Raw genomic sequence first — 27,623 nt, forward strand, 5'->3', positions numbered from 1 at the left:
TCAGGCATTATTCAGGACATGATTAGCAATAAATTTAACAGCCAATGTGGTTTCTTCACAGGTTTCTTTAATCTCAGACTCAGGCAGTATAAAGCCATATTTTCCTGTGTCACGCAGCTCAAATGTAAAGGAGTATTTAATGCCAGTATCATAAGCCCAGTCATCAGAGCCGCCAGCAGCAAGGTCTGTGGTACAAAATAAATAAATACATAAATACATTAGTAAATAATGCCAGAGAAGCAAATTTGCCTAAGAACCCAGCCATGAATAAAGAATGGTACCAAAACATCCTCCAAGAGCAACTTCTCCCAACCATCCAAGAACAGTTTGGTGGCGAACAATGCCTTTTCCAGCATGATGGAGCACCTTGCCATAAAACAAAAGTGATAACTAAGTGGCTCGGGGATCAAAGCATCAAAATTTTGGATCCATGGCCAGGAAACTCCCCAGACCTTAATCCCATGTGAGAACTCCTTAAGAGGCGGGTGGACAAACAGAAACCCACAAATTCTGACAAACTCCAAGCATTGATTAGGCAAGAATGGGCGGCCATTAGTCAGTATGTGTCCCAGAAGTTGATTGACAGCATGCAAGTGTGAATTGCAGAGGTCTTCAAAAAGAAGGGTCAACTGCAAATATTGACTCTTTGCATAAATTTAATGTAATTGTCAATAAAAGCCTTTGACACTTATGAAATGTTTGTAATTTTATTTTAGTATACCATAGCAACATCTGACAAAAAGGTCTAAAAACACGGAAGCAGCAAACTTTGTGAAAACCAATACTTGCGTCATTCTCAAAACTTTTGGCCATGACTACATGTGATTGTAACTTTGACATTATTGGAAATGTGATATTGCTTCTGTGAATGAATTCTCTTGTGTATAAATATTTGTTATCTTTCACAATTTTAACATTACATTTAATATATATATTTAAAACTTGACTAGTGGCAGTTGAATAATGATTCTACCTTGTATATTCTATTAGTGCATTGTGGAGTACAGTGTTCTTCATCAGTCCACTCCGAGTATACAATGATAAATGCAGATTAGTACTATGAAAGATTCAAGGAGTAGCACATCAACAGAACAGGAAAATAGCGATCTGATAAGTAGTAAGGTAGTAATAAGCAACTTACAGATGGTTTTCCCTCCTGGTCCGTAAGTGTACGTGGTTCCATACAAAGAGGATAGTGCATTAACTGCTTCTTCTGATAGGGAGTACTGCAATAGATACATTTGTATTATAATTTGAACATGCTAATTATTTTAGAAGCACAGATAACCACTGTTTGCTGGAAAATTCAACTGGTCTCTTCAACATTTTCCTTATCTGTGTTTGGGCTATGTTAAATCAAGATGAAGAGTAATATTTTTTTTCTTTTAATATTTGAACATTATACAGACTAGATAAGTTGGTATATGCTTTCTGTAATTTGCTCAACTAAAACAGTTTTTCTTTCTGTAGTAAAATATAACTGAGATGATTGTATGGACTTCTATTTCATATATGAGTCTATCTATTTTATCATATGGGTAACACTGTGAGTGCCTACTGCATTACATCAGTACCTTCCACCAAGGAGGAAAGACTCTGCCTTATCAGTAAGGAATAGATGCTATAAGACTAGAGATGCTTGGGTTCAGTTCTCGGGGAACCGAGCCCACCCGAACTTTGCCAATCCGAGTACCGAGCCGGCTCGGCATGGTATTTTCGCGCACCCTCAGAAGTGAAAACGAGGCAAAACATCATTGTTGCGTCGTCGGATCTTGCAAGTTTTGGATTCTACAAGAATCACCCTCCACGGCAATCCATCACCGTTTCACAGAGAGACACAGAAGGGGTAGCACGGTTCTTGGCAATCTCTAGTGCAGTTGGGCAGCATCATATCTAAAACAGAAAGAGGAGGGGGTAGCAGTTTTCTTAAAAGTCTCCAGTGACATTCTACTGAGTTATAACTCACACAGAAACAAGAGAAGTCCATTGCTCCATTGCTAATTGTCATTGCTGAAATAGAAATAATAGTGATGTCAGTGTTCTTAAAAATCTGCAGTCACATTGTACTGTGTTATTATAGCTCACACAGAAACAGGAGAGATCCACTGCTCCATTGCTAATTGTCATTGCTGAAATAGAAATAATAGGGCTGGAAGTGTTCTTCAAAATCTGCAGTCACATTGTACTGTGTTATTATAGCTCACACAGAAGCACGAGAGGTCCATTTTTCCATTGCTAATTGTCATTGCTGAAATAGAAATAATAGGGTTGGCAATGTTCTTCAAAATCTGCAATCACATTTTGCTAATTGTCATTGCTGAAATAGAAAGAATAGGGCTGTCAGTGTTTTTCAAAATTTGCAGTCGCATTGTACTGTGTTTTTACAGCTCACATAGAAACAGGAGAGGTCCCAGTTCTGTTGCCAGTCTACAGTCTACGTGGCATTGATCCATTGCTAATTGCCATTGCTGAAATAGAAATAATAGTGATGTCAGTGTTCTTCAAAATCTGCAGTCACATTGTACTGTGTTATTATAGCTCACACAGAAACAGGAGAGATCCACTGCTCCATTGCTAATTGCCATTGCTGAAATAGAAATAATAGGGCTGTCAGTGTTCTTCAAAATCTGCAGTCACATTGTACAGTGTTATTATAGCTCACACAGAAGCACGAGAGGTCCATTTTTCCATTGCTAATTATCATTGCTGAAATAGAAATAATAGGGTTGGCAGTGTTCTTCAAAATCTGCAGTCACATTTTGCTAATTGTCATTGCTGAAATAGAAAGAATAGGGCTATCAGTGTTCTTCAAAATCTGCAGTCGCATTGTACTGTGTTTTTATAGCTCACATGGAAACAGGAGAGGTCCTAGTTTTGTTGCCAGTCTACACTCTACGTGGCATTGATCCATTGGTAAAAGTCATTGCTGAAATAGAAATAATAGGACTGCCAGTGTTCTTCAAAATCTGCAGTCACATTGTACTGTGCCATAGCTCACCAAGAAATAGGATTGGTGGCAGTGTTTACTGCTGAAACAAATATTAGGACTGGCAGTGTTTTTAAAAGTCACCAGTGACATTCTACTGTGCCATAGCTCATACAGAAATAGGAGGAGTGGCACTGTCCTTGTCACTCTCTAGTCTCCAGTGAACTGCTTCCACTGGTGTAGGACTTACACAAACAAAATCATCCTCATCATCATCCTCATCAACATCCTCTTTAGCATCTGCGTCAGTTACACAAATTATTCTACAGCTACACACACCAATCCAGGGTGGCAGGCAACGTTCTAAAAAGAGCTATTGACGTTCATAGCAAAAAAGGCAGTTGGGTGTCTGTCTGTATGTATTTTACACCCTACATTTATAGTTAAATAGAGAAAGAAGCAGCCTGCAAAGACTGTATCATAAATAGAAATGCCCAAAGCAGCTTTTCTGTTTGGGTCTAGATTACACCCTACACTTATAGTGTAATTGACAAAACAGCAGCTTGCAAAGACGTTAAATAGAAATGCCCTTTTCTCTTTGGAGGTAGATTACACCATACACTTATAGTGAAAGTTTTAAAAGGATGTTGTCGTCATCATCTTCAGCATCATCCTCACCCTCAGTGTGTACACCATCATCACAGACTATTAATTCATCTCCGCTGGAATCCGCCATTACAGAAGTGTCAGTACTTGGAGGTATTTGGCAGTAAAGACCTTTCTCGTGGAAGATGTAGTTCATTTTGATGAACATCATCTTTTCCACATTTTTCAGAAGTATCCTCCTACGTCGATCACTGACAAGGTTCACGGCTGTGCTGAATACTCATTCTGAGTACACACTGGAGGGTGTGCAGCTTAGGTATTGCAAAGCAAGTTTGTACATGGGTTTCAAAATGGCCTGTTTTTCTTCCCAGTATGGAAAGGGACTGTCTGACATTTCCATATCAATTAACTCTTAAAAAATAATCCTCCACCATCCTTTGCATGTTAATAGTGGGATTGGTTGGGGTTATGGGCAAGGTTACACATTTTTTGGTAAAATCTTTCAAACCAGGCCGATGTCAAACTGTTGTGGTGTGCCACCTGCGTCATACCTGCTTCTCTTTGGAAAGTGCAATTTGGTGCCAGAACCTCACGTGCCAAAACTGCTTCCACTGGTGCCACACTGCTGCCACTGGTGCAGGACTTACACAAACAAACTCATCTTCATCAACATCCTCATTAGCACCCTCGTCGGCTACACAAATCTCCCCCGCATCCTCTTCTAATTCCAAAGTGTCATGCTCAATTGGTGTATCACCGGCTATACTCAGGCTGTTCAGGCACACATCAGCAGAAATGCTGAAAGGGCCCTTCTTTATGGGTACACTATCAGTATGGTCACGATTACACATACCACTCGTGGATGGACTCTCCTCAGGGATTGGTGTCATTTCTGATTCTGAGCATACATTTTCCTCTAATGCCTTACTGCTTTTTTGCAGCTCGGCTCTCACACATAACAGTAGTTGTGCACCACTTTTGAACTCCAAATTACTTGGTCTTGCTTGGTCACGAGTGACCTTGCAAGAAGAAGGCTCAGTAACATTTTTAGATCTCGCACTAATAGAGAAAGGCAAAGACCTCATTCTTTCTTTGCCACTGCGTGTGTAGAATGGCATGTTGGCAATTTTTTTTTCTCGGCAGTTAACTTTTCATCAGTTACAGCTCTTTTTCTCTTCAACACGGTAAAAGGTTTTTTTTGGGTGTTTTTTTCCCTGACTTAAAAAGACTATGTACTTTTACATAGTCTTTACCAGATGATGTACAGAGAAGACTACCAGCAAGACTGGTGCCAGCAGCTGCTTGCTGATCCTGCTCATATGTGGACTGCTGTGAATCCATTTTAATAAGATCCAAAATACTTGTAGTGCAAATTCAGAAATATATAGTGCTGGTATATAATAATTTCAGCACCAGAAAATAGCTTTTTTAAAAGGGGGGAATATCTGACACCCTAAGCACTTGTAGTGCAAATTCAGGAATATAGAGTGCTGATATCTTTAAATTTCAACACCAGAAAATAGATTTTTTAGAACATGGGAATATGTCACACCCCAAACACTTGTAGTGCAAATTCAGAAGGATATAGTGCTGGTATATAATGATTTCAACACCAGAAAATAGCTTTTTTCAAAGAGGAGAATATCTGATACCTAAACACTTGTAGTGCAAATTCAGAAGGATATTGTGCTGGTATTATTATTATTATCATTTATTTGTTAGGCGCCACAAGGTATCCGCAGCGCCGCACACAGTACTAACAGTAGACTATACAGGGTTAAACCATACAGAACAATGAACAAAAAGTACCAATACTTCAGAAACTCCGGCTAGTCATATGCAGTAAAGACGGAGCGGAAGAACAGGTATGGAGACAGGAGGGGAGGGGGCCCTGCTCATACGAGCTTACATCCTAAGGGAGGGTAAACAGACCAGACACAAGAGGAGCCAGTTGAGGCAAGAGGAGAGAAGAGGATGAGCAAAGGGAGGAGATGGGGGTTAAGTAGATGGTTGGTAGGCTTTGAGGAAGAGGTGAGTTTTGAGTGCACAGTATATAATAATTTCAACACCAGAAAATAGCTTTTTTCAAAGAGGGGAATATCTAACATCCCAAATACTTGTAGTGCAAATTCAGAAATATATAGTGCTGGTATCTAATATTTTCAACACCAGAAAATAGCTTTTTTCAAAGAGTGGAATATCTGACACCCCAAACACATGTAGTGCAAATTCAGAAATATATAGTGCTGCTATATAATAATTTCAGCACCAGAAAATTGCTTTTGTCAAAGAGGGGAATATCGGACACCCCAAGCACTTGTAGTGCAAATTCAGAAGGATATAGTGCTGGTATATAATTATTTCAACACCAGAAAATAGCTTTTTTAGAACAGGTGAATATCTGACACCCCAAACACTTGTAGTGCAAATTCAGAAAGAAATAGTGCTGGTATATTACAAGTGCAGCAACAGAAAATTGCTTTTTACTACAGGGGAATATGTGACACCCAACACTTGTAGTGCAAATTCAGAAAGAAATTGTGCTGGTATATTACAATTTCTGCAGGCAGAAAATAGTTTCTTTAGGAGGGATTATGACACCCCAAACAGTTTGTAATGTTTGGAAAAATGCCTCCTCTATACTCCTCTCTTCCTGCTCTAATAACTGCTCTCTCCCTGCTCTAATAACTGCTCTAATTACTTCTCTAATAACTGCTCTCTCCCTGCTCTAATCCTGCGACCTAACCCTTCTCTCTCCCTCTCTCAAATGCCGCTGTGGAGGCGGCTATTTATGCATTTGAAACATTGTGAGAACCGAGCTCCGAGATCCGACGACATCACAATGACGTTTTGCCTCGTTTTGAATTCTGAATCGGAGGGAGAGTACCGAGCCGACTTGGATACGCCCATCTCTAATTTGAATAATAGTGATGTGAAGGGCACTATTGGTAGACACACAGTTACTTTTTGTCTAATTTCTTGTTGCTTTTCATCTGTATTTAACCTGTTCATAATCAAATACTGATGCTAATCACAAAAGATTACGCTAGCTAATGTTTTGCCAGTAGTTGGCTTAAAATGTTTTTTTAATCAGGCTTAATTTTTCAGGAATAGGACATGTCCTCAGTCTTTCTTCTAAGTACTCACCAGCTCATCGTAATCCTTTGCTAAAGCATTCTTGTAAGAGTAGGGGAAAAGCAACATCTGGGAGTATGAGTGAATGGTCAGGTAGGCTTTTATGGAAGAGAGATTGCTGCGGATGAAATCCCCCAGAGCTTTGGTTTCATTCTCAGATTCAGGAGTTATGCCACAATAAATCTCACTGCAAGGACTTGAGGTTGCTCCAGCAGCTTAAAAAAAAATCATAAAATTGGTTTGATTACATGTGTTTAATTTTATGACATGTCAAATAGAATTTTATTATTCCAGAATGACAAATATGTTTAACAAAAAAGCTCAACATATTTCATTTTATTAAGAAATAAAAGTAAATAAAAAGTAAGCAGTCTTGCCAAATATTTTGAGAAATAATGTGAACATTGCTTTTTAAGTTAGTTAAGAAATACATATGTGTTAAAAGTTTTCCAACTACATATACTTTGTTCAATTTACATCTCTTCCTATCTCTAAGCACAATAAAAGACCAGTGACAGCAATCTTGTCTTGGCTATAGAAAAAAGTTAAGAGCGATGAAAGTTACACCCCCTCACAAAAAACTCTATCAATGGTCCTTTCTGTAAGGGCTTCAACTACACACACACACACACACACACACACACACACACACCTAAAGAAAACTCTACATCTTTCAGTCAGCACCAAATCTTTAATTTCCCTTCTACTACACACCCTCATGACCCACAACAATTACAATGGAGGCTGTAAAACAAAGAATCCTGAGTTTGGAGTGTAGGTAGTATGTAGGATTTTGGAAATGAATGATTGAAGTTGATATCCAATCTGTCTGCTATATCTGTGTGCAGGTTGTATGTGTTTCCTCGAGGTGCTCTGATTTCCTCACACAGTCCAAAAACATACTAGTAAGCTAGCTTGCTGCTGAATAAAACAAACACTAGTGTGTTTGTGTGTGTTGTGTGGTATTTGATTGCAAATTTTGATAATTTACCCTGTAAGCTCCAATGAGGCAGGGACTGATGTCTGTACAGCACTGTTTAATATGGTTGTGCTATATAAATAAATCATAATAAATAAAATAAGATTATATGCTAATGAGATTATTACATCTTAAATAAAACTACGTGCAATCTTTTCTGATATAAGTATCAATGATTCTGTGATGTTTTATGTGTATCTATGCTTATATGGATCAATGTATAGCAGAATCTGTGTGTAAGTGGCTGGAACGGAATTATATGTACCATATACATGATTTTACAATCATGTCTAGGACATCTGCCATGGTGTGTCTGTGAATACTACATAGTGATACATACATCTAATTAAAAGCGTTAATTAAGAGCAGAAATTAAACCCCATTTTTGGGAAAACTGGAAATTGCCTATGTGAATGGTTAATATATTATCTTAGTTGTTGAACTGTACTGTATTACAGGTATGTTACATAACGATATGTATATTTATAGTTCAAATGATCTCGAAACTATATTATATTTATTTGTTTACATGTTCATGATAATGGAGAGAAAACATAAATGAATATTATGCCTTCACTCATAATGCAAGCGGATAATAGATTTGAGTTCATATAGTGATTAGCATGTAATGATGGGATACTTGATGGATTCAAGAAATGTGTGATAAGCGGGTGGTTTGGGCTCAGTCAAAAAAGGAAGCCTTGAAAATAGCTATCATGGACTTCTCGATGGTAGACAGTAGCTTAACAGAGGAGACTCCCTGTTTATAGGTTGTCGTGTTACAAGACACAAGATAAAGGTTATATTTTACGTTAAAGTGGTATGTCATCTGCACATAATGGAGGCAGCAATTTTGTTGGTTGTTCCAATATACATGTGAATGTATGACTTTTATTATATTACTGTGATGATGATTATTACAATGATGAAGATAACTGTTATATTTGTGTGTGTGTAAAGAACCATTTTATTCTATATTATTAGAGCACATCCATTATAAATTGATAACAATATCGGAAAATAAAAGAATATGAGATGACCATTTTCACAGGTCTGGTCTGTAAGTGTCTGGACATTTTCAAAACATAGAACTTACTGCACCATCCAGCATCAAAATTTCTATTGGGGTCTGTACCAACACAATTGGAATTCTTGGTAGGAGAACGAGTTTTTCTCCACATACGGTCCTATAACAAATATTACAGTATACAATATGAACAGGTTAGTGTTTTTTAGAAAAAAATAAACATTACAAAAAATAAATCATAAATTAATAAATAAAAATGTTGTGAAATAAACCAAACTTACATTAGTCCAGGTATACACGTAACCATCAACATTTAGGACTGGTAAAATATAGAAATCCAGGTTGTTGAGAAGATTGGTAAATTCAGCATCAGAGCCATATGAGTTAACAGCCTTTAATGTAGATATGGAATAAATACACCTTATTATTGTGGATATACCATAGGCAGAAAATAAACTATTTGTGTACTAAGAGACTTGTTTACAATTAGGTGTACAACAATTCTTGTGGTGGAAAAACATGCATTTCCACACTGCATATGTGCAGCAAAATGTGTCTCCTTTACGCCTGGAGAACGGGGGAAGGCAAAGCATAAACTGCTGTACAGTAGGTGTGTGCATACGTAAGCCCCCTGGAGATGTAACATAAGGAGAACTGAACGCATCCCTAGATATGCTTCTTAGGCGGTATATATTTTGCAGGTACTGTAGGCCTTGTGCAAAGATAAGTGAGAATGATGATGACACCATCAGCACTATCTAGCTAATTCTGATTGGCTGATTGCTTATTGACCCCTGATGGTACTTTATTCATATATTATATCAAATTGTGGCCATCTATTCAGATTATTTACTCATTTCCATTTAGACTACTGCAGGAAAGAAGATTCTTATTGGATTTTTACAACAGTAAACAAAGGATGGGAAGCCACAGACTGAGAGTTAAATAACAGAAGAGGCAGGGCCCTCAAAGGGCGCAGAGCAGTGATGTGAGATGCAGCCAAACTTATGTAGGAAAATTGTAGTGCCAAAGATACCAGTATATGAAACAGACTTTACATATGCGGCTTGTTTATTTATATATGGAGCCCTTTTTATGATATCTCTCTTTCTATTTTATTTTCTTCTGTTTTATAGTGTTATCTCTCTTTTTAAATATGACTGGGTTAATTATTACTCATAAAATTCATTACACTACTGGATCTATGGCAAACTGTTGCCTCCAAATACTTGTGCATTGGTATGTGTGTATGTATAACATAAAACTGCCAACCGATTTCCTTGTTCATATTCTACTATACATTGGTCGAAGTGGAAATTTAGAAGTGGTATGGAACTTCCACTTTGAAATGGATGGTCGGGCCTCCCAAAGGTTTAGGGATTTTGATTGAGTGAAATTAATTTTAGATGCATTTTAAAACTATAGTATAATATAAGACATATTAAATTATGCAAGGCTATCCACCCTGTGACCCCTACCTCTTCTGTGTCAAATTACTTTTCCTCTGTGTCCCTCCACCTCTCGATTATGTCTCCTTTGTGTACTTACATTTACCCTCATATCTCCATATAATAAACTTTCCAAAATATCTCCCTTGTATCTTCCATGTTGCCCTTTATTTTTCCCTTATCAGTTTCCTTTCTCTTTTCTTATGTGGCTCTATCTTCATTGCAGGTATCCCCCTCTCTCCATCCCTACCTGCTCTCACTCGTGCCTCACATCCTGCTTCACTCACGCCTACCTTACTCCTTGATCCTCTCTATCAATCCCTGTTCCTGCTTCTAATACTCTCACTAGTGAATTCATACTTTTGCCCCTCCATCATCACACTGCAGCCTCCTTCATCACACCATAGCCTCCTTCATCACATTGCTCCCTCGTTCATCACACTGCCCCATCTTCCCTCATACTGTGCCCCCTCCTCCATCACACTGTGCACCCTCCTTCATCACACTGTGCCCCCTCCTTCATCACACTGTGCCCCCTCCTCCATCACACTGTGCACCCTCCTTCATCACACTGTGCCCCATCCTTCATCACACTGGGCCCTCCTTCATCACACTGTGCCCTCCTTGATCACAACATAGCCTTCTTCATCACACTGCTCCCTCCTTCATCACACTGTCCCATCTTCCCTCACACTGTGCCCCCTCCTCCATCACACTGTGCGTTCTCCTTCACCACACTGTGCCCCATCCTTCATCACACTGTGCCCTCCTTCATCACACATTTGCCTCTTCATCACTGTGCCCCCTCTTTCATCACACTGTGCTCCCTTAATATCACACTATGCCTCCTCCATATCACACTGTGTCCCCTCCCTCACACTGTGCCCTCTCCATCATACTCTGCCTCTTCCACCATCCTCTGACCCTCAATCACAATGTGTCCTCCTTCTTCACCCTGTTTCCCCTGCTGTCCCCCTCCGTTTCTACTTACCTTTCTATGAGTTTCTTTATTCTGTCTTCTCTGCTTCCTCTCTTCTTTCTTCTGTCTTTTGGCTCCTCTCTGCATCGATTCTCACTGACAGTTTCAGGACATGATGACATCACTCCCGACACTGTCAGTGAGAATGGACAAGTGGCGAAGGCAGGCGGAGTGTCTCTCCAGCATGGCGTTCCCCCGCCTTGCTTTCCCCACTAACCACCGGCCCTGGATGCTCCTGAAGAGGGACGGAGAAGTGCCGGAATGTCATACTGGCACATGCCACCCCACTTCAAACACTGTTACTGTATTATAAACAGCGTCACTTTATATAGATACATAAAATGACATTACCTCCTTCACAAACCACTGGCAAAATGCAGGAGTGACCCATTCTCTTGCATGGAATCCACAATCAATAAATACAGCATTTTTGTTTTCCCCAGCCTTTCCAACCTAAAATATAAAGCAGCAAGTATAAGAGTAATCTCCATGGATGTAACAAAGAAAGACAACTGGACAGTTATTTAAAATGGGATATTGTTCTTTAACTTTCTGTAATTACTAGCAACATTTCATTGTCTAAACTGAAATTGGATTATTGAGGCTGCAACAGTTATTTAACTAGATTTTCTTTTATTATCTAAACCAACTGTAATGGTGTTTTTAATGCTATAAAAAGATCCAAATAAAAAAAATATGTAATTTATTCTTGGATCCCTGAAGTAATCCAAGAATATACCTCTATATGTAGGAGTGCAATAAGAGTATAATAAAGATGAAAAATGAGGGTTTATTTGTAACAAAGGATTTTTACAATTGCTGTCAGTGTCTTTATTTACTATTACTTAAGGTTTGTGGAACAACATGTTCCGGTAGGCCCTGGCTGCCAGGGAAAGCTTTTTCTTGCAGTTCTACAAGCAGCACCATGCTCTGGCAGCCATTGGTATGTTGACACTAGTATTCCATTAGTGCCAGCATTCCCAAGCAGTTAATGGTTCCCAGGGTTTGCTGGGACTTGTCGCTCCACTCAATTAAGCTATGATCATCTATCTATTTCACGATATCCTGACAACCTCTGCACAGTTGTAGTTGTTTCCCTACAGGGGCACATTTTTATTGGACCTGATTTGTCTAGGGAGTTCTAACCCATGTGGCTGGAGCACATTATGATGGGGACCCCACATTGTGGGTGTCTATGTTACACTGTGACCAGACCAGGCTGTCATAGACTGGTTGATGCTTTTGTGTGTGGGGGCCCCATGCTTATTGTCCCCCAAAATACTCAATATACCCACGTTAGTGTATTTAGATTTGTTGCCGTATATTTATGTGTACATTCCGGCTGAAAAATTGTGGTCTACTCTAACCAGGCCCTTGATGTTTATGTAATAAGACAGAAGTCTTAAATTATCCACTATAAGTCCTGCAGCTCTCTTAAAAATCAAGATAATGAAGCAAAACAAGGTTTCTTACGAAAAAAATACAATGCAATATAGAGGTTAACGATGGAGCTAAACATCATTGATTTGAATTTTAGTACAGATAGAGCAAGCTGCATAGATGTCACAAATCAGTGCTATTCAACAACATTACATCCATCCTCTTACAAACATCTGTATGTGACTGTGGTGTGGTTTGATGTGAGCACAATATATGGAGAAAGCTGGACCATGGCGTTTGTTTAAAAGTTAATTCTTCACTCAACTATAGATGCATTTTAGCATTTGTTTACCTTAAGCAAGTAAAGAGGACGACCTTCGTATGAAGTTCCGATCTGAGAGCGAGAGACGAGGTCTGGGTTCTGGGCGGCAATATTAGCAGTCCAGGCATAAATCTGCAGAAGAAATGCTGTTTTATATAATATTACCATTTTTCATTAAATGATTGACAGATTTTTTACATATGTACCGTCTCAAGGTCATTGTACTGCTCGTAGCTATGGACAGAGCGGATGTTACTATTGAGTTGCTTTTCCATGGCCACCTGCAGATCGTCAATCATAACTCTAAAGAGAAACAGACATTTATAAAATTATATCAATACAAACTGTGACTAATATTGTAAATTATTACATTGCAATGGTACATTCTACAGTGGAATATTGAAATATCTTTTTTGCAATAAAGTGACATAAAAAAGCAGCTTCAATTAGCAGATGATTTGCTTTATGTATAAGTCAAATTAGCAGGAAGTATAAGATAAAAAGAGAGGATCGCAGTTCTGGAAATCATTTTCTCATGAATAGTATGTGTGTTAAAAACTGTACTTTAACCTTGGCACTGACATTAGGATGGGCTTCTTTCTCCCATAACCTCACAATTCTAAAAAGCAGTATAAACCAGACTTGAGACTATTGCATTATTATATTATTGTAAGGCGCAACAAAAGTCTGCACCGCTATACAATGGGGCGCAGAACAAAATGACAATTATTATATAATATAGGGGAAGGGACAAGCTGGACGCACACACCGTGAGACAAACCATTTCGCTGCAACTTAAATGCAATGTACAATGTATCAGAATGTGGTAGAAGATGACATACAAAGTAGCCAGGAGGTAGCAGTCAGGGGTAGGCAGATTTACAGGATGGGGGTAGGCAAGAAAATGAGAAGATAGAGGGAATTTCCTGTCAGGATTTTCCATCCTATTAGATTTTAAAACAAACAATTGTATACTAATATCCTTCAATTACAAAAGCTTGTAGGGTTGGAATACTTCCATGGGTATCTATGACTTGTACAAGAAGACAATTGTAACCACTTGAGAAGTAGGTACCTTGTTTATTTTTAGAGAGTGTGACATTTGGTGGACTGTGTAGACCACAACACATTGTGTTGCATATGATTATCTTTTGCGTTGCCCACTTTTGGACAACTTTCCTTGTTGTGACCACAACACAACCTGAAACTAGAAGCTGGATATTAATTACCAATTCATTGTTTGCTGCACTAGCAGTACAAAATTGTTTCTATACATTTTGCAGCCTTTCCAAACCCGCAGCTTGAGACTTATAGTTACACCCTTGATCACACATAATTACACATAATTACAAGGGTTGAAGGATTCACTGTGTTGACATTCTGAAGTACTGTTGCCAAACAGGTAAATCTTTTGTGGAAATAAGCCCTAAAAGGCCACCTCCCTATTTATTACCTGTTCTATCACATTGAAACAGAACAAATATCATTTTGGACTACTATCAACAAAACAGCAGATTCATCCAACTCATTGTGTTGTTGCAAGAAACCTACTCATAAGGCAGTCCACTTTGGTCAAAAAGAGCTTGGATATCATAAGCTACATGGTATTCAGCACGGAAGTCTACACTTTTTCCCTCTTCTACCAGCAATACAGAATCTGGAACCCAGAAGTCAAGCTGCAAATGAAGACAGAAAGTACTGTTAAAACTTATATTTCAATAATAGTTTACATACATTAAACATTGCTCTTTAGAGTTTAGGGGCTAGATTTACTAAACTGTGGGTTTGAAAGAGTGGAGATGTTGCCTATAGCAACCAATCAGATTCTAGCTGTCATTTTGTAGAATGTACTAAATAAATGATATCTAGAATCTGATTGGTTGCTATAGGCAACATCTCCACTTTTTCAAACCCGCAGTTTAGTAAATATAAACCTAGCTGTAGACTGAAAGTTTAAATAAGAAATTCATCACAATTTCTGCAAGGTTAATTTTGGTAAGGATCAATGAAGCAATGCCTGAGTGTAATCAAAGATAAAAGTAATAAAAATAAATGATATGTTACAACAATGCATAGTGGTCTAAGTGGGGTTGTATACTGTGGTATGCAATACCGCCACTTCTACTACTGCCTTCATTGTAAACCTAAGTAATTCCATTCACTTACATTCTCATTACATTTTTCATACTGCCACTTCTAAATTTCCATACAGCCACTTATAAATTTCCAGTTCGACCACTGATAATGCAGGAAAATACCAATAGTCACTTAAATGCTTCATAATGTATAGGAACAAAATGGCATCAATGAAAAAGTTAAATCAAAAAGACATATAAAGTGTAAAATAAAATAACATAACTCTTCATGTTAGTAATGGTTAACATAGAGCCAAAGCAAATATACACTATAATGGTTAGTAATAGACATTTAAGGGTGATTCAATTCTCCGTGATGTGTCGTGGAGTGCTTCTGGCACCGTGGAGGTACACAGGAAAATCTGCAATGTTAGTTACTGTAGTACTCGAAAATGCTTGGAGCCAAACATCATCCCCTTCTAATAATAAAAAAAATCTATACAATGTGAAAAAAATTACAAACACAGCGATTATTGATTTCAGCATAAAATCTGGTATCTCATTTCTGTAAAATAAATTTTGGAACAATACAGGGAATATTCAGAATAAATGCACTGTCATTAGAATGGCTGTATTGGGAGTGACTAAAATGTACTTATCCTTCAGATACTTTTATTGAATTGCACAATGGCAGTAGTTATTATGGAAAAATACATTGTGTACTGATTTAAAACTTTTTGTCCAATGTATAAATGTTATCTACATAAATCAGATGATCAGATAATCCCTTGTAGAGATGAGAGTATTTGCAGTGAAATTTAGCTTGAATCGACTTTCATGGTTAATTGTGTAGGGGTACAAATTCCCAGAGATACAATTTTCAAGTTTAAAATCTACTGTGCCTTTCCACAGAATATCAATCGGCACTGCATTTGTAAATTTGCGCTTCACAGAATTGACAGGCTATCAACAGAGTTGGGGCTTAATGGTCAACCAATTTTGCTGTGTGGTGTGATTGGGTCAAGTCTGTGAATCCTTCCACATGACCAAACATGCACCTCATGGCCAAATGCAGAATGAGGTGAATGTTTCATGGAACAGTTTTGCAAAATTATCAATTGTTGGGGCAGGTAAGTTTAGATTATTTTCTGGTATTTCTATTTAATTTCTTTTATAGGAATTTAATAGTTAGTAGAGAATTTTTTTAAGTTCAAGTCTAAGTGGAAAGCAAAAAAAATCAAAGCATTATTAAAGTTGTTCACAAAAGTGCAAAATCACATGGATGCAGCACATTGTTTTGTGACATGATTCTAGTGTAGCTGCTCTCAACCGTTTTGATTTGAAGACCCCCCCTTAAACATGCTTAAAAAAATTCATGGATGGCCCGTCTGTGTCACAACAACTTGTTTCCTAAACCTACAGTACCTAATGCTGCGAGTTATTAGAACTTAAACACGTACAGTATCTTTATACACATACTCACAAACATTTATCTTCATCTAAGAGGGAGATTTATACTGAACAATTTGTGAAACTGCAAGTCCCAGCATGCTTTGCCAGTCAATAGCTGGCAGGGTATGCTTTCACAGGTTGTCCGGGTCTGAATTAGAAGATGCAACATATACATACTGTATACGTTTAAAATTTATTTTAAAGTATAAAGCAGTGTAATCTACAGAAATACATGTGATAGCAAAATCCTTGAGTAATAAAATAGCATGCAGACAACTGAAAAATAATTTCCATGGTTTTTCAGCTAACCCTAAAAGATCTTCATGTACTTAGACCGAACTTCACTAGACAAATCTAATTTAGAAGTAGCAAATGTGGAAGTTGTTGAAGTCAAATAATTCGATGAAGTCATTTTTAAATTAATAAATATCGGCTGTTATAGTTTCCTGTGTGATTGCGATTAGTATGCAATGCGTACAAAGGCTAAATATGCAATCACATCGGAAAACACAGTAAATAAATCTACATTTGCATGTCAATTTGTAAATAGTTCACTTTAAACAAAGTTTCCAATTCACATTATTTTATTATTAAAACTTTGCGATTTTATGACACAAAGGTAAACCTACATTAAAGATATTTATGGTTCAGGTCATAAGAATTGTATTGTGTTTGGTCTTATGTTAATCCACTTTTCACCAGCAGGAATCCAGTATCATCGGTTAAGCGATTGTACATTGTGATCGCTAGTTATGATAAGTAAAGATTAATACTCTGTTAATGGATTAGTTTAAACCAGATTTTTGGCGGTACCCTGAGGCAAGACATGTACACAGCTGTTGGAGTGCGTTGCCCCCACCTTTGGAGAAGCATTGTTTGAACTGACCTATGACCTGCATTGTACTGGACTATCTTAAACTCTGAACCAATGAAGAAATATTTTTGTGTACATTGTGAAAATTGTATATAAACAGGCCACTAGTACATTAATACTCTCTTTGACAACACAGACTTCAGGATTGATGAGTTGTTACTTGATCCAGTGTGCAGCATATGTATCAGTTATACTTATATTTTGCTATTAAATCTCTTTGTGTTTTGGAACCACGCTAATCGCATCGGACAATCTTTTTTGGTAACGATAGTTACGGACATTACAAAATAAAAGTAAATTTGCCTAGAGCCTCATTGTTCTTACAAAGATAATGCCTATATACCTCTTGTGTGAATGAATGTTTGAAATAAAGGCTTGTCTGCTGTTAATATGAAAGTTTTGCAATCAATGCAGTCATTATTTAATCACTATGCTATTGGTTTATAAGGTAAAGTGAATATGTAGAAGTGAAAATTGTTTCACACTCTAGTTTGGTGTCTAATTAACTTTTGGACAGCACAAAAATGGGATAAAACACTGTTATTAGTAAATATATGTACATAAATATATGGAGAATTTAGAATGAAGTTGGACCACATTTTGCTGCATTGTCTAGTTGAAAAGTACACAATGCACACTTTATTTATTAAATGATAGAATTAAATGCTGTAGTGTGCTATGTGTTTATCTTATATACCGTTGTATAGACAGTCAAACATTTGTGTGCATTGTATGCACAAATTTAGGAATGAAGATTGTAGGAGTTTCTGTTTATTTGTGACCATCCTGTGGTTAATGTACAACTCCTACTCTTCAAGAGATAATTAAAAAATGTCACTGTGCCATTTCACATTTCCTGCAGTGAAGTTTTCATATAACTCAGCAGTTTTCTAATATTAACTACTTGTGTATGTATGTACTTTTTTAAGAAATATATAGTAAAATGTTAGTGTAGCTTAACTGAGATCAAATGATTGCATAATATTGTATTTTTCAAGACATAAATGATTAGGTTTTTTAAGGTGCTAGGGTCTGAGCACTTTATTTAATGAATTATATTTTCTCCTGCTCGCCCGGGATGTCCACAGTATTGAAGTGGGCGGGGATACGACATACTGTAGCCAATCAAATCATTGGATTGTTTATAGAAGCAAAGTGTTTCATGAGATGAATGTGCTGATCTTATAAGATTCACTGATATATCTACTCATCTATTTATATTAGTGAGGACAGAGCTTCATGTGACAGGGGCAGTGTCATTATGTGAGGAGGGGAATGGAGGCAAGCCTCAGACTGAGCTTTTGTTTGTGGAAAGGGTATAACCCGCCAACAGCAGAGTATGACAAGTGGGGTCATAAGCCGAACGCACTTAAACTCATTTGTTTGTGCCAAATGTCATTCACTTATGTATTAGGGGTTAAATTGATGACATACTCCAACCAATAATATCCATGGGAAGTGCCTTTGGCTACTCTATATTTCCCTTCTTCAGTGGCTGCTGGGCTTCTTTTGCTGCAAAAATCCCCTTCCTCCCTCCAGTAGGCTGCCCCTGGATTGGTTTCCACTAAAGCGTCCACAAACAAGGGGGCCCCTGATAGAGTGAAAACCAGCCACAGGTTGGTCAGTGCAGTGCTGACGACTTATGGGGAGGGGCGCTGCAAGAGTTATCATTCCCATCCATCTTCCAGAGGCTACCTGCCCAGTACTGAAAATCACTGGTGCTCTTCCTGCCCCCCATGGGCTGTCAGGGTCGAATAGCAACTTTGCTACCTAGGAGATCCTAGTATAATGCACTGAGGTCCCTAAGACCATATGCCCACTATACCAAAATAGTAAAGAGTAAAGATAAGCAATTATTATTTTAACTTTATATGAATAAATTAGTCCCCAAATCATTGTTTACCACTTCAATATAAAATAAAATGTTCTTGATCCACTATAGTCCAAATAGGAAATAAAGTCTTCTTCTCTTCCTTCTTTTGTTTTGATCTGTTATAGTCTAAGTCAGAAAGAAAAACTAAAAATCCCCATTAAAAGACAAGCATCTGCTCACTAACCCTGCCTGCTGTTAAATGATCAAAAAGGGAGTGATGGCACTCTTCTTTGCTGCCATCCAATTGCAAGCTGTTAATTAAATGTAGTGTAATTCAGTATATGCCTTCTCACAGTATATATCAGGTGTTTCCTATTTGGTTATGTGGTGCTGTTTCATGGTTTTAGTCAACAGTTTTAGACTACAGTTGAGAAAAGATACTGTCACACAATGACCCCGGGTCGTGAGACTTCCTAACCGGATCTGGGGTCTGACGCTCTCATCTCCCGGCGGGTCCTGGCATCTGCTGTGTGACAGGCACTGCACCCGAAGTTCGGTAATTCCTCCTTCCCAGTGAGCTGCTCTCACTAGTGATGGAAGTGCATAAATGCACTTTTGACACTGCAATGTGGTGACTGCTGATGTCACATCGCCTGCCCAATTCAAATCTCATACACTGTTTAAAGCCTGTTCTGTTGACAGCACGGTGCCAGAGTATTTCCTTTGCTCCAGAGCTCTTGGTGTTATTTCCTCCTTTTGGATTCCTTGTGTACCAATTCTCTGGCTTGATTCTTGTTTTCTGAACCTTTGCTTGTGATCCTGACCATTCTAATGTTCTAATGCCTATTGCTAATTTTGAACGCCCCCGCCAGCCTGCCTATGACATGGCTTGCTTTATCCTCCCCTGGACTCCTTTGGACCAGCCTGTCATGCCTGGAATTTGGGCAGAGGATCACAACCTGCATGTCAACCAGTGAAGACAAGTAACCAGGCCCGGCGCTCCCATTAGGCAAGGTTAGGCACTTGCCTAGGGTGCCGGGCTCTGGAGGGCGCCACAGATTAAAAATTTCTTTAAAACTGTGCGGCGACCACTGACCATACCTTTCCCGCCGCCTCTCTGCTCCGTCTCCTCTCCTCCACTCACTGACTGTGTCAGTGAGTGGAGGGGAGCAGACGGAGCAGAGAAGAGGCAAGTTAAGGTAAGAAAAGACCGAGGGGGGCGCCAATGTTGAAAATGGGGCGGGGGGGCGATGATTTTGAAAATATGCCTAGGGCGCCTAGGACCCTAGCACCGGCCCTGCAAGTAACATGTCAGATTCTGCAACTCTGCTTGTGGTAGGGCTACTCCTGGCCAGTGGCGGATCCAGGTGGGGGGGGGGGGGACGATCGGGGCGATTGCGCCCCCTAGCAGACACTTGCTGCCGACGGCTGCACAGTATGTGCAGGTCCGTCCATCCGTGACAGGCAGGGACAGTGTGCTGCCCGGCTGCTCTGACTGTGTTTAAAACACAATCAGAGCAGCCTGGCAGCACACTGTCCCTGCCTGTCACGGCTGGACGGACCTGCACATAGTGTGCAGCCGTCGGCAGCCTAAGATGTTAGAAAGGGGCGGGGCCTAAATAGCCCCCCCCCTAAATCGCTCGGGTACAGCATTTTTCTAGATCCGCCCCTGCTCCTGGCTGACAGTTTAAAGAATCATACTTTTCCAGCATAGAGTGACAGTTCCTACCTTTCACTTTACTAGAATATTTAAAGCATAGACTCAGCAGTCCTATGAGAATGATTTGCTCCTTTTTTGTTTGTTTGTTTGTTTGTTTGTGTGTTTTTTTGATTCGCACATCCAAACAAATTTTCACCCAAAACTTGTATTTCTTGAAATTACTTCCTTTTCTGTGCTATGTACAGTCATTCTGGGAAATATTTGGTGAACATTACACAAGTTCCAACAAAAGAGGAGAAGCAGAAACTTTGGTGATCAATGACCAGCTTTCTATGCTGTGTCAATGTAATTGAGGTCCCTGAAATAGTCAAAAGCTGAAGAATTCAGAAACCTAACTAACCATATCTGCTTATGACAGCAACATGCACATTTATCATGTGAAATGTATGCTCACAAGCCTAGTGCCTAGCGCTCCACAATAAATGTATGTTATATAATAAAATACATTCAGGTTCTGTATGTATAAAATCCTTGGCCATCTGCATCCCTGGCATCTAGCTTAATGATCCCGACTCTGAACTTGTTATGTATTTTTGGGAACTCAGTAACATGGTGACGGTATATCTTTCAAATAATTTATTGGTTCCCATTTCATAATTTTATGTTTCATATTTTCATGTCCCTGGTTGATCAAGAATATTTTGGCAATTTGAGGCTCCCAAATACACACTTATACTGGAAGACATATTAATGTATTACTATCAGGTTACACACCTAGTACCAGTATTTTCCTTATTGAAGCACAATGACAAAAGAGTGACATGCCAGACGAAGATATTAGACAATAAAAATGATATAGCATGATAGTGGTGTGCCAAAGTTAAAATGTATTCCAGTCTGTCTCCATAATGGAGATGCTAAATATGAGTCTTGTTAAGCAAGCAGGGTCAAGGAACACACATTCTTTAACTCCACTTTAGAAAAGCGTTCTCATAACAATCTTTAACCAAATTTAGTTAACTCTTTTCAATTTGTTCCAGATATAGAACTTCCAGACTTGGTGCTGTGCTGAAACAATTTGTCACTGCATAAAAATTAATATAATTCCATGTTATCTCAAATATCTTTCTTTGATATAGCTGTAGCTAAACCATATTGTCATAAGTATAGTACCACCTTGACTGAAGTATGTTGCTTCTTCATTATTTATTGTGACTATTTCTAAGTAGGAAGAAATAAATTGGAATCTATATGGAATTCAAATCAAGCAGATACTACAGGGGGAGTAGATCTGAAGGTAAACTGTGTAGATGTGTACACATGAATCTGCATGATCATTGGGACTTTCAATCGCTGGTAAAATTGCTACAGAAATTGCATCTGAAGTAACGAACACATCAGTAGTATTCGCAATAATCTATAATGGTGGATAAGTGTTTAGCACTTCTGCCTCACAGCACTGGGGTCATGAGTTCAATTCCCAACCATGGCCTTATCTGTGTGGAGTATGTATGTTCTCCCCGTGTTTGTGTGGGTTTCCTCCGGGTGCTCCGGTTTCCTCCCACACTCCAAAAACATACTAGTAGGTTAATTGGATGCTATCAAAATTGAACCTAGTCTCTCTCTGTCTGTCTGTCTGTGTGTGTATGTCAGGGAATTTAGACTGTAAGCTCCAATGGGGCAGGGACTGATGTGAATGAGTACAGCGCTGCGGAATCAGTGGCGCTATATAAATAAATGGTGATGAAGGTGATAATACTTACGTATTTTTCCGCATAAGCTTTGAAGTTTCATCAGAGGTAAGAAAAGTCTCTGACATATTTAAATACAAAACAGCCAATTAAAGAAAACTGATGCCAGTAATTGCAAATCCTATTAATCAGTTAATACCTTTCACAAATTCTGCACAAATCAACAATAGTCATATCATTTAAAGATCACTGTATAAACCATATGTTTAAAATCTAAAAATCTAAAATCAATCTCAGCAGCTGTAGCAGAAAGTAAAAACTAATGAAACAAAGCATTGTAAATGTAGCTACTGTACATCTTTTCTAATCTTAGATATAACATAAAGCAAAATAGTAAAACGATAATTATCAAAATAATAATTATTTAATTTCTAAAAGCAAATAAATACAACAGATCACCTGGCTTGAAATTAACTTAAAACTAAAATAAATATATTAATAATATAATAAGGTTAATAATGAAAAATAAACATAGCAAAAATGTTATGATCAACTTTCATAACTAAAATGATACTACTACCTTTATATTATTTACATTGCAGCTTATGTCATTGTAAGTGCCTAATTTTTTTTCTGTTCTGTTTTGAATGACCCATAATGATCGGATCGATATCAGTCAGATTATTCCTTTCCATTGCAGTGTTTTTTAGTCAGATACATTGTAATATTTGTCCAATTAGCTTAGACAAAAAAAAGTATTTGAGTCAGTTTGTAATAGAGATGAGCGGGCTCGGATATCTGAAATCCGAGCCCACCCGAACGTTGCCGATCCGAGCCGGATCCGAGACAGATCCGGGTATTCCCGCCAATTGCAAAACGGAAACCGAGGCTCTGAGTCATAATCCCGCTGTCGGATCTCGCGATACTCGTATTCTATAAATTCCCTGCTAGCCGCCGCCATCTTCACTCGGGCATTGATCAGGGTAGAGGGAGGTTGTGTTAGGTGGTCCTCTGTCCTGCTATATCTCGTGCTGTGCTGTGCTGTGCTGTTCAGTTCTGTGCTGTGCTGTGCTGTTCAGTTCTGTGCTGTGCTGTGCTGTGCTGTGCTGTGCTGTGTTCTGCTCAGTCCAGTGGTGCTGTGTCCTGTGCTCTGTCCTTCTAAGGGCATTGTTATTTCCCCATTATTCCCAAGTTATAAAAGTTTTTAAAAAAAGTTATAAAGAAAAAAAAAAAATAATAATTATAAAAAAAATGAATAAAAAAAAAATATCCAAAAACAATCCTGCAGTATAAGTCCATTGGTACTGCAATATTACAAAGTTCACTGATTCTGCAGTATAAGTCCATTGGTACTGCTATATTACAAAGTTCACTGATTCAGCAGTATAATTCCAGTGGTACTGCTATATTACAAAGTTCACTGATTCAGCAGTATAAGTCCAGTGGTACTGCTATATTACAAAGTTCACTGATTCTGCAGTATAAGTCCATTGGTACTGCTATATTACAAAGTTCACTGATTCAGCAGTATAATTCCAGTGGTACTGCTATATTACAAAGTTCACTGATTCAGCAGTATAAGTCCAGTGGTACTGCTATATTACAAAGTTCACTGATTCAGCAGTATGATTCCAGTGGTACTGCTATATTACAAAGTTCACTGATTCTGCAGTATAAGTCTAGTGGTACTCTCCTGTGCCGCATATAATTTTTAAAGGCTTTGCCGAGTGTGTGTGGCTTAGGGGTACACTCTCTTGTGCTACATATATAACTATGCTCCTACCTGCTCACCCTCTCCGCAAGTACTACATCACGAGGCAGACCAGAGGACCGCAACCTGTGTCTCCCGGCAGCTAAGCCCATCCCGCCTTTTATTATTATTAATTTTTATTTATAGGGCGCCACTAGGTATCCGTAGCGCCGTACAGGGACAAACAAAGTTACAATACAAAGGTGAGACAGCACGATACAGTAAACAAAATGCACAGTAACTCAGTGAGCTCAAAGCACAGCTAGAGGGGCGGGGGAGGGGAAGAACCGCCTTGCAACAGTTCTTGGTGAATATTGGGGAGTTTGTTAGACTCCGCCCCTCTGGTAAGCTAGTGTTAATCGTGATTTACTACTAGATCCAGCTAATTCTGTTACAACTATCTTGTTAAGAAAATATTTCAAATCCCTTAGTTACAAAGTTTTTCTTCATATTTAAATGACCTCAAATCAAATTATTCTGTGAATTGAGGTATTGTGCTTATACAGTGGATGTTGTTTATAAATAGCAAAATGGCCACCAGTGTCAGAAAACACTTGTGTTTGGCTGGTGGTGAAAGGGAGTTCTGGCTACTCCTGGCTCTGATCATTTCGCTTTGGTTTCTTATAGTATGTGGATAGTAGGGAAAGAAATAGTTTGCAGAAAGCCTCCTCTACAGTAAATGCCTTATAATATTTTAATGTCCCTATGCTTTTTTCAACACTCTTGATAACTTTCTTAGGAGAGTGCAATGGGAGTCTTTCTGATCACTACAGGCTCCCATACTACCAGGCTCCTAACTCTATAATGGAGGTGCTAACAGGGCTAACCAAGAGCACAGGGGGAAGACTCTCTGTGTCTTATTATTAATCCCAAACTTACAATATGAAGCGTTAGATTACAGCAATAGGACTGCTGAGACCAGTAGTGCACCCACTACTCACACTGGACTTACTATTATTTTGTCTTAACTTGTCCTGAGTTTTAATATATATTTGTCTCCTACTTTTATGTCTTCTATATTTTCCATATTTTTCTTTTATTTTTAAATTATGCTATTTTATCAGCCCCTCCAAGCTTTCACCTGCAGTCCCCCTTACCTTACTGCTTTATTGTCAGATTTGTTTGTTGTAGCTTGTAACTCTTGTTTAAAATACCTGCTGATATGCTTTTATAGATAGATGTCATTTTCTTTGATTAAATGTGTTGTTATAACTTATTACTGAGTTAATAGTAATGTGTGGTCCTTCTAAAGGTTACAGGGCTGCATCATTCATCCCTGAAGTGTACCAGGTTTCTCATCACTGATCTAGTCAAAGGAATTTTGAACACATTTTAATATTTTCAAAATTGTATACTACAAGCAGGCTCCTTCCAGAGTATTCAATTATTCTTACTATTTAATCCTAGAATTATGTCTATACCATGTACAGGGCCTATAACATCTATTTGTGAATTTTGGCAGTGACTCTTTGAGATAAAACAACATGTTTAGGCTTAATTGTCCTTTAAACTAGACATAAACATAATGTTGAAAACTGTAACATGGAACATTTGCCTCATTCCACATTTCCGTGGAAAATTGTGCTTTTCTCAGAGCTTGGCCTTAAATATTCCCCACAGAATTCCCCTATAATTTTTTATTGCTCCTATAATAATCCAACACCACCACTAAGCAGAGTTACTTGACTGTTGTCATCCCAGCTCTGTTTATAGAGTATTAATTCAGCAAAATGTGAATTGACAAAAACAGTGCAAAATTATCATTATGCAAAAGTGGACTTGAAAATTGTATCACCAGAGCGTCACACCACTGCAAAATGATCGGAAATTTTGATTTGCATGAAATTCTGTTCTACTGTAACCACATATAACTGCATTAATTATAGTGATGCTATATGGTAGAGCTTTGTGATTATACTAGCCAGGAATTATCACCTCAACTTCATAAAGAAGTCATTTTTAAATTCAGTTTACCATGCTGTACAAATTAAACAAACAATGAAAGCCATAATGGTGTCATTAATACTGTAGTGATTGAAGTAGATAAGCAAGTGATGCCCGTTATCCTTTTGATGTGAGAGGTGCAGCTGGCTGAGATGTGGAAGGATAAGTTCCAAAAAAGACTACTAATTTTAAATAGGCAAGAAAGATTACCCCAAAGCGCAGGAGGGGAGGAGAGGAGGGGATTGCATTACAGGTGCAAGTGTGGCAAAACCATGTATAAGAGCAAATTACTCTGTAAGTTCTTTTTTAGAAGAGTACAGTATAAATAGCTGTAGGTCGAAGGTAAAACTAAGCATAAGCAAAAACAAAAATACTTAGTATATGTAAGACATATTAATAACACCATACAATGTGCAGCATGCAAGTTCCCCACTAAACCAGGGTATATAGCCTGTAATGTTCAAAGGAGACTTTTAGGAATAAACCTACATTGTAAGCATTATAACACAGGCATCACCATCCCTTCCCATGGATATTAAGCGTATTTATTTCTCAGTAAGGTTGGTAATCTCACTGTGTTCTAAAAAAACCAAAACAAGCAAAACCAATGTGTGTGTGTGTGTGTATATATATATATATATATATATATATATATATATATATATATAAATATGTATATACATATAAATATATCATATATATCAGATCATACCTTTGTGTTAGAATCTATTGACTTGAGAAGTTCCACATGTTCAGAATTCTGTGGCTGTACTCGAAACACTTTGTCCCTTAAAAAATAAATAAATAGACAGAGTTTAGTGAACATAATTACCTTTCATGAACCTTGAAAATATCATAACATTTATTCTTACCCATAATAGGTTGTAGGTTCAGCAGACACAGCTGCAATGGTTGCAAAAATGAATACAGTCCACATTGTGTTTTAGTGAATAGCAGGTTTAGGTGTTGCAGCTTTTTATACCTTTAACCTCCTTATTTTTGTAGAGTATCTGACTGTATTTCTATGCTGTTGTTTTTTCCTCTACAGCTGTTTAATTATAGCTGTGACCCTGAACTGTTGCACACTACACCTGTGAAATGTTTCAAGGCAAGCTCAAGGTTTGTAAATCAATAAAGTAGACATTATTCCACTTAAATTGTACATCGTGTTACAGGGGTGCTGTCCTCTTAGGTATAACACTCTGGTGTCTATAAGACATTGGATGAGGAATAATTGCTTAGCTTGAATATGTCTTAAATACAGAAAACGTTTTTTTTAATTTCCCTGAAGTTACTGTTGTCACATTTACTTTGTAATCTAGTACAATATATGTAAAATATCTGCCGAATCTGTCTTAACTTGCATAAAATGTCATTGGCAAGAGGGTTGGAGAACACATGTGGAAATAGCTAATATTGTAGCATTAGACTGAGACAAGTAATTTTTATGCATGGAGTTCATAACAAACAAGCCTACACTTTAATGAAGTAAAGAAAAACACAAATGGGTTTTTCCTGGTGTTCTAAATGTAGATATAATAAACTTTTGCATAGAATACTCT

At 38.1% G+C, this 27,623-nt stretch overlaps 1 protein-coding gene across 1 annotated transcript; it reads right to left on the bottom strand.

Annotated features, from left to right (window-relative positions):
* On the bottom strand, positions 1-26,998 carry LOC142142696 (carboxypeptidase B-like). Its single transcript, XM_075200544.1, has 11 exons — positions 26,934-26,998; positions 26,774-26,849; positions 14,354-14,478; positions 13,009-13,105; positions 12,833-12,934; positions 11,452-11,553; positions 8,955-9,065; positions 8,743-8,833; positions 6,680-6,882; positions 1,142-1,226; positions 1-185 (listed from the first exon to the last, which is right to left on the bottom strand). Exons 1-11 carry the CDS (start codon positions 26,996-26,998, stop codon positions 1-3), a joined length of 1,242 nt encoding a protein of 413 aa, XP_075056645.1.
* Between the last annotated feature and the right edge of the window lie 625 nt (positions 26,999-27,623).

This window comes from Mixophyes fleayi, chromosome 3 (genome assembly GCF_038048845.1).
Source record: "Mixophyes fleayi isolate aMixFle1 chromosome 3, aMixFle1.hap1, whole genome shotgun sequence".
NCBI lineage: Eukaryota > Metazoa > Chordata > Amphibia > Anura > Limnodynastidae > Mixophyes > Mixophyes fleayi.

What these genes read in the sequence shown, in the direction of transcription:
- LOC142142696 (XM_075200544.1), bottom strand. Translation starts at nt 26,998, where the DNA reads ATGTGGACTGTATTCATTTTTGCAACCATTGCAGCTGTGTCTGCTGAA. An exon ending in AGTACAATGACCTTGAGACG is followed by an intron (nt 12,935 to 13,008) that starts GTACATATGTAA and finishes TTTCTTCTGCAG; the next exon opens with ATTTATGCCTGGACTGCTAA. An exon ending in ACCAGGAGGGAAAACCATCT is followed by an intron (nt 186 to 1,141) that starts GTAAGTTGCTTA and finishes TTTGTACCACAG; the next exon opens with ACCTTGCTGCTGGCGGCTCT.